This window comes from Epinephelus fuscoguttatus, linkage group LG2, assembly GCF_011397635.1.
Source record: "Epinephelus fuscoguttatus linkage group LG2, E.fuscoguttatus.final_Chr_v1".
NCBI lineage: Eukaryota > Metazoa > Chordata > Actinopteri > Perciformes > Serranidae > Epinephelus > Epinephelus fuscoguttatus.
The window spans coordinates 20,919,891-20,932,286 of record NC_064753.1 but is presented as its reverse complement, the minus strand read 5'-3'; the positions used below and the strand labels follow the sequence as shown (position 1 = coordinate 20,932,286).

The window sequence follows — 12,396 nt, the reverse complement described above, 5'->3', positions numbered from 1 at the left end:
AAACTGTCATTTGATGTCTCAAAGTGCTTGCCTTTTCTTTCTCTTTCATCTGCGGTTTATAGAGGTCAAGTGTGGCTTTTGTGTAAAAACTGAACCTAACTGATTCATAGATTCTTCTCCTTTTACGTTTGTCGCTCTTTCCCTTTCTTTCCGTGCGTCTTCAGTCTGCTCATCGTTTTGTCTTACCTGGGGTTGTAGAGGGCATGTGCGTCTCTCATGTGGTTGGCCTCTAGTGGATCGTAGCTCTGGTGCATCCTCCAGACGCCAGCACCGCATTTACTATAGGTTGACTTGGAGTTATCGTCACTGCTGCTGTTCACCAATGGCCCCTTCGATAAGTTCATTCTGTAGGCGGGAACAAAGTGAGAGAAGGAGGGGTGAAAATACAGCCAGTGCAGCAGGAAAAAAGATGAGATGTGAAAGAGCAGCTGAGACATGGCCTCTCTAATATCACTTTGCAGTGTTTAAATTCCTAGCAAAATATTTTACTATCGACTTAAAGATACAAAATCTGTTAAAAAACACTATAAAATTATTAAAATGTAAACAGGAGACGTTAAAATAATGCAAATCATGTAATGCAACTTGAATAAACATAGAGAATTTTCTTTACAACAGGTATGGACAGCAACATGAATAGAAAATGCAGGAAAAAAGCTCACAGACAGGAAAACAAAACAAAAAAGTTGAGTAAATGCAGTGTGAGGCAAATGGACTGGGGACAATGTCATGTGTTACAACCGCAGTAATGCACACAACACACACACATTCAAACATACACTGTCTGCTAGTCTGTGTGTCTGCAGAAGATTTATCAAACAGCTATGGAAGATGAAAAAAGTTATACGAGTATGCAACTACTTAGCACAGGCAGGACAGAGACGGGTAGTAATGTGGGCGGTCATGTTCGAAGACGACTGATGCACAGGCTGACATGCTGAGAGCACCAAGAGGCAGACAGACAGACAGACAGCTGTCAGCCAGACAGACAGATGCACAGACGAAGGGTTGTGACTTTAAACCTGTACATGAGACTTTTGTCTTGGAACGTGTTAACAAATTTCTGTCAGATACGTCCATCTGTGCGCACATTGGCGGACGGGTCAGGCTGCTAACTGAAGCACACCCCGGCTGCGTCCAACGTCAGAGGAGTTTTACCAGTTTTAGCCTTGCGAAAAGGCTTTCAGTCTGAGGGAGCATAAAAGTAAAAAGCACCGGAGGAGGGACCGCTATCCGTCAATCAAACCCAGCACTGTCGTCAGGGGAGGAGCTGTCGCCGGGGTGATAAGGTCACCGCGGGCAACAGAATCAAAATCATCCACTGCAAAAAATAAATAAATTAAACAACACGCAGTACCAGGAAAGAGGGACAGTGCTTATAGCTGACGTCAAAGAGGAGGATAGAGGGCAGAGTTGATAATAAAATTGGCTGGGTGGCCTACATTTAAACACAACTATCAGGGGAAAGTGGAGCGGGGCTGCTGGGAAGAAAAGCACTTTATTACAGGTGGAAAAAAATATAGAAAATACAAAGACCAATTCAGAGTGGAGAACAGATGTCAAAACACAGCTGGTAATAAAGTGATCCTTCTAAAATAATGCATAAGAGATGCCTGCCGGCGACGCCTGAGGCATCCCTGTGCTTTGCATTTTGAGCATTTGTATCTTTTTTTGCAAAATAATTATGCTAGCTCATTCAAAAATGGGCCTAAAAAGAGGAAAAACCTTTATTATTTCTATTTAATTTTGAAACTTTTTACTGAAAAATGTCTAGAAGTTAAAACTTATATTGGTTTATGATATACGAACTATTCTTTTCAAGGCAAATACGTCAAATCAAAACACGCCCGCAGCTCTTTAAGCAAAGCAAGGCGCTAAATAGATATTACACAAAATAAACTTATTTATTTTCAGTTACTGTTGTTTTGGTTTTGCTGGATTTGTCCTGTCATTACCACCCTCCTGCTTGTGTGTGTTGTCTCTGGCGTTGTGTATCAGTAAACAGAGCAGGATGTCGGTATGTGTCACAAACTGATAGACACATGTTTACCACACAAACACACACCAGACATTTGTGTGTACATGTGTGTGTGCCGTCCCGCTGCGGGTTGCTGTTTAGGTGAGGGCCACGTAGGCAGACAGGTAGACAGACCAATCACTCGTCTGACAGCCACCTCTCCCTCCATGCAGAGCTGGGTCGGCTCAGCGAGAGGTGGAGGGGCCAGGGTGTGTAATATGTAGGTTTTAGTTCCACTCTGGTGAATAGGAGGAATCGATATCTCGCTGCTGCTGCTGCTGCTTCAGACACTTATTGGCTTTGGTTGCGGTGTCACAATGCTATATAGACAGGCAACACTTAATACTTCTTTTTTTATTGGGGGAGTGTCCCAGTGTCACACTGGACTAAGGTACACCCAGCACCGTGTATACATGGTGCTGTTAGTTTGAACCCCTCTCCCTGCCCTTTCCAGTCGCATACAAGCTGTTAGGTGAATTGTGCAACCTTCCACCGGCCAACATTACAAAGTAAATGTGAAGCAGAGATTAATAAAGGGACAGAAAAAAGGGAGGGATTCATTTAACCCTGGAAGTATGAAGTAACTTACTTATTTAGCTTTATATCCTCATTACCACCAATACTGGAATGCAGTTTTAGAAAGAGCATCTGAGTTTACCATTTCTGGGATAAATCACGATTACAATGTTTTAGCAAAACAGCAAATCTCCTCCAGTCTGCCACTTGCATTAACCCACACACTAAAACTGTGAGGGATTACAAAGGGAGGGTCTGTTGTATTACATTATACCTTACGGCAAGGTAATCGGATATTTTTTCATGTCTTTATTCATCTCAGAAGATTAAATTTGGGCTAAAAGGCGTCTTAAAATCAGCAGACAATGATTTAAATCAGACGCCAACAGCGCTTTGTTATTCTATTCATTGCGGGGAAATCTATTGGTACGGTACTAAATATAAAATAGAAGTTAAAATCAACTTTAATCTCTACCTGAATGGATTCAGATTATTTAAAGCTTTAGTTTTAGGCATTCAAACCATAAAAGTATTTAAAATTCAACAAAATAAACAGCTCAGGTCATAAATGTTTATATGTGTGTACAAAATAAAAGGAGAGAATAAAAAGGAAGAGTATTAACCTATGTGATTCTACCTGACCTATTTCACGCTCCTGTCACTACATGTAAGCGGCACCAGCACACACACACACACACACACAAACACACACGCTCATACTGTGGATGTGAGGTGTGTGTGTGTGTGTAAAAGTAGGGAGATCGTGGGTGTCTTTCTGATGCTCAGTGACTCGCTCATGTGTTGCTGGCCCATCTGTGAACAGAATGACCATGACACAGTATGTGTGCGTGTGCGACGTATGCGTGTGTGCGTATGTGGTTGTGTGTGCGCCTGTGTGTGTGTGACATGGTGATGCAGTGATTGATGAGACAGTTGCCATTCTTGCTAATGCAAAACGCACCTATCCCTGAAGGGAGCAAATGCCACAACACACACATACACACACACACACACACATTGGGGCTGCAACTGCCCAACCTAATTACCCCTCTAGTCAGGGCAGTGTGATGTCTTCCAGTCACATATACTATAAATATCCACATAAACATAGTTTAATAAACAAACGCAGTTGCGTAGGTGACATACACACGTGTGGACACTGATATGTGCCCAAACAAAAAACTACAATGACAAATTTATTTGCAGGATAACGCAAAAGAACACGGAAATTCAAACCATGAATACACACTTTCACCTACAATAATATCAAATAACAAAAAACAAAAAGCAAAGTGAAATAGAAAAATATATGAAAACCAAACTGTCTTTTATTCTGTTCACTTTCTTGCATCTTGACAACAAAACTGTGGCTCTTTTATTCGCTACTTGGCTCCAGGTGGTTGAAGGTGTTGAGATTTGACTGCACACAATATACCTTTAGTGACTCCTGATCATATTGTCAAATAAGAGATAAAAATGTAAATCTAATATCTGCATGTGTGATATAATAATGACAAATTTGTCTCATAAATAGTCTTACAAGGACATGTATTTGTGTGTATGTGTGTGTGTGTGTCAGCGTGACATTAAAATCATCATCAGATAATCACCAATACTGAGTGCATAAACATATTCATATACAAATGTGTGTGACTATGCTTCTCTGCGCGGGTTTGCACGTGCATCGGGGCAGGTGGGGTTCGGAGCTGCAGCCCTTTGTGTGTCTGAGTGGATGTGGATGTGTGTGCGCGTTAGCGTTAGCGACGGGAGCTGTTAGCGGGGCAGGCGGCAGATGGGCTGTCGGCCTTAATAGGGACTGAGCGGGTGCAGAAAGGTGACAGCTCCACAAGGGAGGGGTGTGTGGGGAAGGAGAGGAGGAGAGTGTGTGTGTGTGTGTGTGTGTGTGTGTGGGGGGGGGGGGGTGGGGGGGGGGGGCTGGTGAATGGTGGAGGAAGATGGGGATAAAGGGGAAATGAATTATCTGCGGAGGTCAGGAAAAGTGCGTATCAGCTGCGTAGAGGAACGCACCTACTGAGGAAGAGAAGTGCCACGAAACACCTGAAAAGGTTTGAAAACAGTTAAAGAAGCTATGCACATTTACGCACTTTTAAATATATAAAATGTTTGTTCTGTTTCATCATGTCGGATATGTTCTTTAGTTTGTTTACAGTAAAGGCCAAATGTGGCGCACCTATCTGAAACCAGTATATTTCTAAAAATGGAAGACTTCCGTAAATTATTAAATTCAACTTGCATTAACGTATGAAACTGAAATGCGCTGCTAGTTTTGACAATCTCACAAGAACAAATCAAGTCATTTAAGTCCGCACATGTGCAGACACAGAGTCAAAACACACAACAAAACACACATGGGCCATACCCATAGACGTATTTTCCTTTTACGGTCACATACAGACGCCGTGTTGCACATGTGCAAAACAATGCATCTGGACATGTGACTGACGTTAATCGCTATGACAATTTGAGGGGCAAAGAAACAGGAACGCTGTCTGGCTGTTCCTTCTATTGTGTCGAAACAAGTCTGTTTGTATCCTAAAAAGATTTGTAAGGGAACGTTTCTTTTCCTAAAACACACAACCACGGAATATGAATGATACAATAAACTTTTATTTATACACTTCTTATTGTGCATTACACAAATAGGCTCACAGTATGTCTTAATTTATTTTATATTGAGTGATTAAGTTTTGCTCACACACTACTTTATAACATCAGACAAGAAAGAAAAAAACAAAATCATTTACCGAGGTTGAGAAAAATTCAGTCTTGCAATCACTACTACGATAAAATATGTATTGCAGTTTAAAGTTTACATGTCATTTTGACTGTTTCCATCTTATGTTGATAAACCAGTGTTGAAAAAAATAAAGTTCGGGGGCTATAAGTTGTCACAGAGCAACTAGAGGAATATCCAAAACCCTTTTTTTTTTAAGAATTCTTCTTCTTTTCCTTTATCACAAAACTCATACACTCTTCAGTGTATGCTGAAGGCCTCTCATGTGTTTCAGAATCACAATTCTCCGATTTAGAATAGATGTGCTTTGTTAAGCGCCAGGATGTCTGAATATACAGTAAATTTAGTTAGGATTTATAACAAGAGTTGGCTTTATTTGTCATGTGCACTTGATAAAGTTTGTAAATTACACCAAACGATTGCCAAGTGTACGGACAAGACACAAAAAAGATGAAAAAAAAAATAAAGGAAGAGAGAGGCAGACTAAAAAAATACTAAAGAGAGAGGTGGGGTGGTGGGCTGGCTTGTCATTCTCTCCCCATCAGGCACACACATGAAGCATGATGGGAGGATGAGAGGAGGAATATTTCACTGTCAGTCGGAAGGCGGCATGGTCATTCATTTCTCTCCCTCTCCCTCCACGAGTCTCTATCCATGTCCCTTTCTACTGTATCTTTCTCCTTTTGTGTTTTTGAACCCCCCTTACATACACTGTCGAAACAATGACAATTTAATCATACTATACACGGCCTGGGCATGTAGAGGGGGAGAACTATCCAAGCAGCCAATCTATAGGGCTCTCCCCACGGACACACAGGAAGAGAGCCAGGAACAGCAAGACAGAAAAAAAGTGCAAAAAAACAGACAAGACGTTTGAACCTGCATCATTCTCTCGATCCTCTTTAACTCATGCACACACACACACACACACACACACACACACACACACACACACACAGAGCACCTCTCCATCTAAATCTGTTCTATTGTGGCCCAGTCTCCACTGTCTCCTCCCATTAGGAGTGAGAGGCAGCATTAGAGGCCCTGAGCACGACACGATGGGCACGCGCACACACACACACACACACACACACACACACACACACACACACACACACACACACGGATGCGTATACATACGCCGGTCTCCTGTTCTGAAGCGTAGCTCAATAATTTACCCAGTGAACAGCTGAAATCACATTTTAGTAACTCCTTCTCTAAAACTAATAATTCCACAGCAGTGATGATAAGAACCCTACATAAGACATTAAATATGAAAAGTTAATAACCCCTAATATCAAAACAGACAGATCTGTAAAAACACAAGCTAAAATTTCACTAAAGAAGGAAAATACCACATACTTTGGACACTAAAAGCTCAAATCTGCTCAGTGGCAAAGACTGAATGAGACAGAAAAAGTCAGTACGCAGCAGTAAGACGAGTAATTCTCAGTCAAAGCATAAATAATTTGATAGATTGTGATAAGAGTAATAATAAATGAATGCACATTTTGATGTATGGATGACGGAACTAAAGGAATGAGCGGATGAGCGGTGTGAGGAGAGAGGGAAGGATAAGAGATGAGAAGAGATGAGCGGCGTTGCCCCTCACTATATATCACTCCCTCTCTTCTTTCAATCAGTGCTTTGGCATTCAATCACACACACACACACATATACACACACACACACACACGTTTAGCTTCACGGCCAGTGTGGTGTAATGGCTAATTGCAGTAAGTGTGTGTGTGTCACAGCTGGTACAGTCTCTCTTACTGCTCTTTCAACACATAAAGGCCGGCACTGACCCATGACAGACTCTCTCTCACACACACATACACACACACACACATGCATAGGGGGGAGAGAGAGAAGTGATGGACTGAGCATAAATCAGAGACTTTCACATCATCAAGGCTTTACCAATGTGTGTGATGGTGTGTCTTCAACATCTACATGAATGTGTAATTGCATTTTTGCCAGAGTTTGGTTACTTTTCAGCTACAAATGCACAAAAAATATGTGTGTGAGGGTGTGTTTCTGTGCATGTGTGTGCATGCATGTGTGCGTTCATGCGTACATGTGTGTCCAGCGGACCCCTAAGTGCTGGTGTCAGACAAAAGCAACCCCCCTCCTTCCCACCTCTCACTCGGTCTGTCCCTCTCATTGCATCTCTCTCTCTTTACGGGACTGAATTACCACTGGAATGCCTGGGACCCTTCACATGAGAGAGAGGCGGCCGTATACATGAGTGTGTGTGTGTGTGTGTGTGTGTGTGTGTGGGTTCCTGCTGTGTTAGTGTGTGTGCACGTGTGTGTAGGCTGAGACAATGCTAAAACTGACAGACAACGAGTGCCGTAGGGACAGACAGACAGGCAAACAGACACACAAAAATAAGAACAACACCTCCTCATACAGGCCACCAATAGGTCACACACACACTTACACATTCAAACACACAATCACGCAGGCATGCACGAACCCATGCATGACAACAAACAGATGCAAATGCACACATGCACGCACACACACACACACACACACACACACACACACACACACACACACACACACACACACACACACACACACACACACGCTCACACACTCACACACTCAAACACACACACACAGCCAACAAATCAGTGCGGCACATATTGACATGCTTTGACAGATGAATTAAGTAAATGATTTTATAAGGAGATTAAAAGGATTTTAATTTACGCAATCTCTCTTTGGTCCCCCCCCCCCCCCCCGTCCCTCCCTCCAGTCAGCTTTACCTCTCTCCCTCTTTCTCTCTCTTCCTCCCTACTGCTTTCTCTCCCTCATGGCCTGAGAAGAGGAGTGCACAAGAGACTGACTAAAAGAAAAAATACAACACATTAACACATTTTCTTAATTTTCTTAGACGTTTTCTTTTTACTCTCATTAATCCTATGCTGATCTTTTCTTCACCACAATTTTAAACAGCTGCAGAGGCATATGATCATTACCTTTTTAACTAACAGAGTACAAGCACAACGGTCAGCCTTAAAGTTTGAGGAATTTCATATTTGCCCGTTAATTTATCTAAATTATGCTATGTCACCAGGATAAACAGAAAAACCCCTAAATATTATTATATCTTTAAGGTCATGGTATAGCTCCAAAAATTAAACAATGCTTTCACTGCTGTCTCGACTCTACAAGATGAAACAGTCTTGCAGGGTGGAAATTGAGCGTCATCGTTTTCACCCGATTAATCATTAAATCTGTACAAAAGGCAAAAACAATTCCCTAGAACTAAATGATTTTGCTTACATTTTTTCTGGCATGTATAAATTTAGTGTGATGAATTTAAATTTCTTGTCAAGGGCACACCTTGGCAGCGTGCAGTTTCAAACATGCACCAAACTGTTTTATTCAGCCTTCTTTTGACTGAACAGAAATTTAAATTTAGATTTACTCACAATCACAAATAATTTATTTGCATGACTTTTCCGTGTACTTAAAAAAAAAAAAGGAAAAAAAATCAGGATCGAAAATAACTGACCGAAATAATTTGTGCTGCCATCTCTCACACTGCAAGCCTTTGACTGAACGATCAGCACGGCCGCTGTGCAGTTCCCACCAACCGTCTCCTTCACACCCACTGACAAAAACCACCAAATTCACTAAAGTCACTGCAGGAAATATATCTTAATGATATGCAAATGGTATGTATATGGTGGCATGAGGGGAATGCAATTATGTTAACAGCTTAAGCGGTACTTGTTGTTATTATTATTATCGGTATGATCATTATCCCTAATATTTTAATTAGTGCAGGAAAGCAGAGCCTGAGAGCAAAGGAGAGGATGCCTGAGCAGAGGAAAGAGAACGGTGGATGGATGAAGGAGCGGACAGACGGACAGTTGCATGAATGGATCTAGAGGATTTCTAAAATATGTGAGTGCGGTTCCAGCTTACGTGCACTTGAGGAAAACACACACAGGTAAAGCAGCACATTCCACTGCTGATTGTCTGACATGAAAGTGTGTTTTTCCGTCTGTGTGTTTGCTCTCATGCTTTGCAGCTCTTCACCAAAACCTGGTCAAAAGTAGTCACTTTTATTACTGTCTAATTCAGAATCAAAAACAAGAGTTAAATGTTTCTAACCTGAATTGCTGTAAGTTCTTAAAATACACCACACTGTTCTGCAGTTGAAAGACCAGCGCACAGACTCTGCTCAGATACAGTGTGCAGGGTTGAGTCCAGTCTAAAATGTTCTGAATCCAGAGTTTGCTCTGGAAATCCAGTCATTTGATTCACAAGAAGAAATGCTCAATATGAAAGGCTGCTCTGAAGACTCACCAAACCTCACCAAAAGATTTACGACATTGCATTTCTCTTCCAAAAATAATGATTAAAAAAATGTTACAATGTTGGTTTTAAAATTATTATTAATGTTTCAATAAATGTAAAATTGTGCAAAAAGAATCGCTCTTTAGGCATTCACAAATTATCTGTAACAAATTCAATCATAACTGAAACAAACTATCAAAAATCAGTTTTTTTTAAATGATGAAAGACAAGTTAAAGTGGTGTTATTTCAACAGCTGCCGTCTTTACTTAAAAATGTTCCTCTCTATTCCACACACTGTGTAGGTGAGAGTCTGCATGTAACACACACATATACACAGAGATACAAAGGTAAGACGGCTTCAAAGTACACCAAAAAAATGTCATGTTTTCTTTAAAAATGTCAATAATGTGTTTGAGAAAACACATCAGAAAATCATCCTGCATCAGCTCCTGCTTTGACTTTGTCCTTTCAGTTTCCTATCTCCGACTTTCTTCTGTGAGGACACTTTAACTGAGGCTGTGATTCAGTGTAACTCATTTTGATTTATTTACTATAAAGCCAAGACCGCTTAGAACAAAAATACACTCAACATGTTGTATTTATTTCTATATATATTCACATAAAATCCTAATTAACAGCAATGCAGATCTGACAGTATGAGTGCCATTAGTGAATTCATACCTACATGCAGAGAGAGTGCAGTCCATCTGCTGGATTACACTCTTCACTTTAGAAAAATCCATGTTTAACATTGTACTGTTTGAAAAGGGGTAACGTGTATATTTACTACAGTTTAATCTAAGACTTTGTTTGTCCTTTTGTGCATTTTCATGAAATGCACCTTTCACAGTACGCGCACAATAACACACACACACACACACACACACCGCTGTCCGTTCCGCCAATCAGTTAATCTGCATTTTGAACAGCGTCTTCAACATTCACCTAAAAGAGCAAAGCGCTGGCTAAAGGAGCAGCTTAGTGGCACTCGCTTGTTTGTGTGTGTGCGTGTATGTGTGTAACTGTCTCTAATTCCTGTGCGGGGCCACACGCTGAGCTGCCTGTCTGAAATTCTACCTCCTCTGGCATTTAAGAGCGCAGCTCACCCCCTTTCCTCCTCCCTCCTCTCTTATGGGCCCTTGTCCTCCCGTCTCTCCACGTTATTCCTGTAACCTCAATGCCCTGTTACCTCTCTGATTCTCTGCTTGGACGAACACACACATAAAAAACACAAGCACACAAACATAAACACGTGCACAGGGGTACACACAAGTAGACCAACTCTGACTGAGGTGCTGATTTGTCCTGAGAAGAATTTGACTAAAAGTAAAACAATGTCTTAAAAAGAGAGAAAGTGAAGGAGAAACTGTATCTCTATGTTATCAATGACTGTGTGTGAGTGTGTGTGTGCATGTGTGTGTGTGCGTGCAGGTGTGTCAGTGTGTGTGTATGTCTCGCTCTCAGGTGGAGGGACAGAAATTCCGCTCTTCTACCCACTGAGTAAGAGCTGCTGTCCGGATACTGCAGCCACACATAAACACAAACACAAACGCACTCACACAGACAGTGAACGCGTGCTACCTGACAGCAGAAACAACCTTGACATGGTGCCGGCCACCTCCGCTGCATACCAGCACACTAACACACAAACACTTACACACACACACACATACTCACACACAATGACAGACAATGAAGATGACAAGTTGAAGGATGGAGAGCAGGATAAGATTAAAAGGTAAAATTTACCTACTCTTGTTCAGAGTGCATTAAAAAACACTCGGATAACGGGTGTCCTACCGACTCCATCGGCGATACCGGGTCATTGTCATGTCACCCTCCTCCAGGAAAAAAACAAGAAAATTAAAAAAAATTATAAAATCAAAGTTTTTATATCTCTCCTCTCTCTCCTCTTCTTCTTTCTCCGGTGTCCCTCTCTCTCGGTCCTTCCTTCCGCTTGGAGGGAGCAATACAATTACCAGGCTCTGCGCTGCCTGCACTGATCAGCTCTGCGTGTGTGTGTGTGTAGATGTGAGGAAGCGTGTGTGGGTGTGTGTGCGCGGTGTGTGTATGTGAGAGCCAGGGAGAGGGGGCTATAGGTACACACACAGCCAGCCAGCCAGGCAGTTGGGACGGAAAGCTGTGCTGCTGTCCTAATCAACGACTTAAAGCCCCGATAGCAGCTCATGAATATTAAGCAGCGCTTTGCATATGCAGTCCCTCAGGCCCCGCTTCTGCTGTGATTGGTGGACGCTTGGCCAATGGCTGCGGGGAGAGGCGGAGTAAGGGGTGGAGACAAGGAGGGAGAGCAAGGGAGAGAGGGAGAAGAGCAGGTGGAGAGGGAGGGATCAGACAAAGAGCGATAGAAGCGAAGAGAGAGGGAGGGAGGAAGGAAAGAAGGGAGCGGAGAGGAGAGGAGAAAGAGACAGGTGAGGGAAAGATTTAAAGCAAGACATCCCGCTTTCTTTCTTTCTTTCATTCTTTGTCTCTTTATCAGCCAACCTTTCTGTTTCTGCCTCTCACATCAAGTCTTCCTCTAAAGTCTTTCTCCACTGGCCTCTGTTTCTCTCATCATGCACCTGCCACGTTAAGGAAAGAAAAGGGGGATAAAAACATTATTTCTTTTTTTGAACAAAGTTTAAGAAATACAAATCTGTCAAGCAAAGGCTAAACATTTGAGTTATATCATGTTTCAAAGCATATTTCACATAGAAATCACAGATGTGTGTTAGCTCAGCCGTAAAACACAAAATTGACCGAATCAAATCGAGAGAATTGCAAGAT

General features: G+C 41.9%; 1 protein-coding gene across 5 annotated transcripts in view; it reads right to left on the bottom strand.

Moving 5' to 3' along the window:
* esrrga (estrogen-related receptor gamma a) overlaps positions 1 to 11,735 on the bottom strand; it is an 86,872-nt gene extending 75,137 nt beyond the window's left edge. For 4 of the 5 annotated variants that reach the window (XM_049604476.1, XM_049604492.1, XM_049604485.1 and 1 more), the window contains exons 1-2: positions 11,366 to 11,735; positions 187 to 345 (exon numbers count right to left, since the gene is read on the bottom strand). In XM_049604476.1, the coding sequence (XP_049460433.1) occupies positions 187 to 345; positions 11,366 to 11,421 (215 nt within the window). In that variant the 5' untranslated portion in view covers positions 11,422 to 11,735. Of the gene's footprint in view, positions 1 to 186; positions 346 to 11,361 lie in introns of all 5 variants that reach the window. The other variant, XM_049604505.1, reaches the window with a different exon arrangement.
* Positions 11,736 to 12,396: the final 661 nt, after the last annotated feature.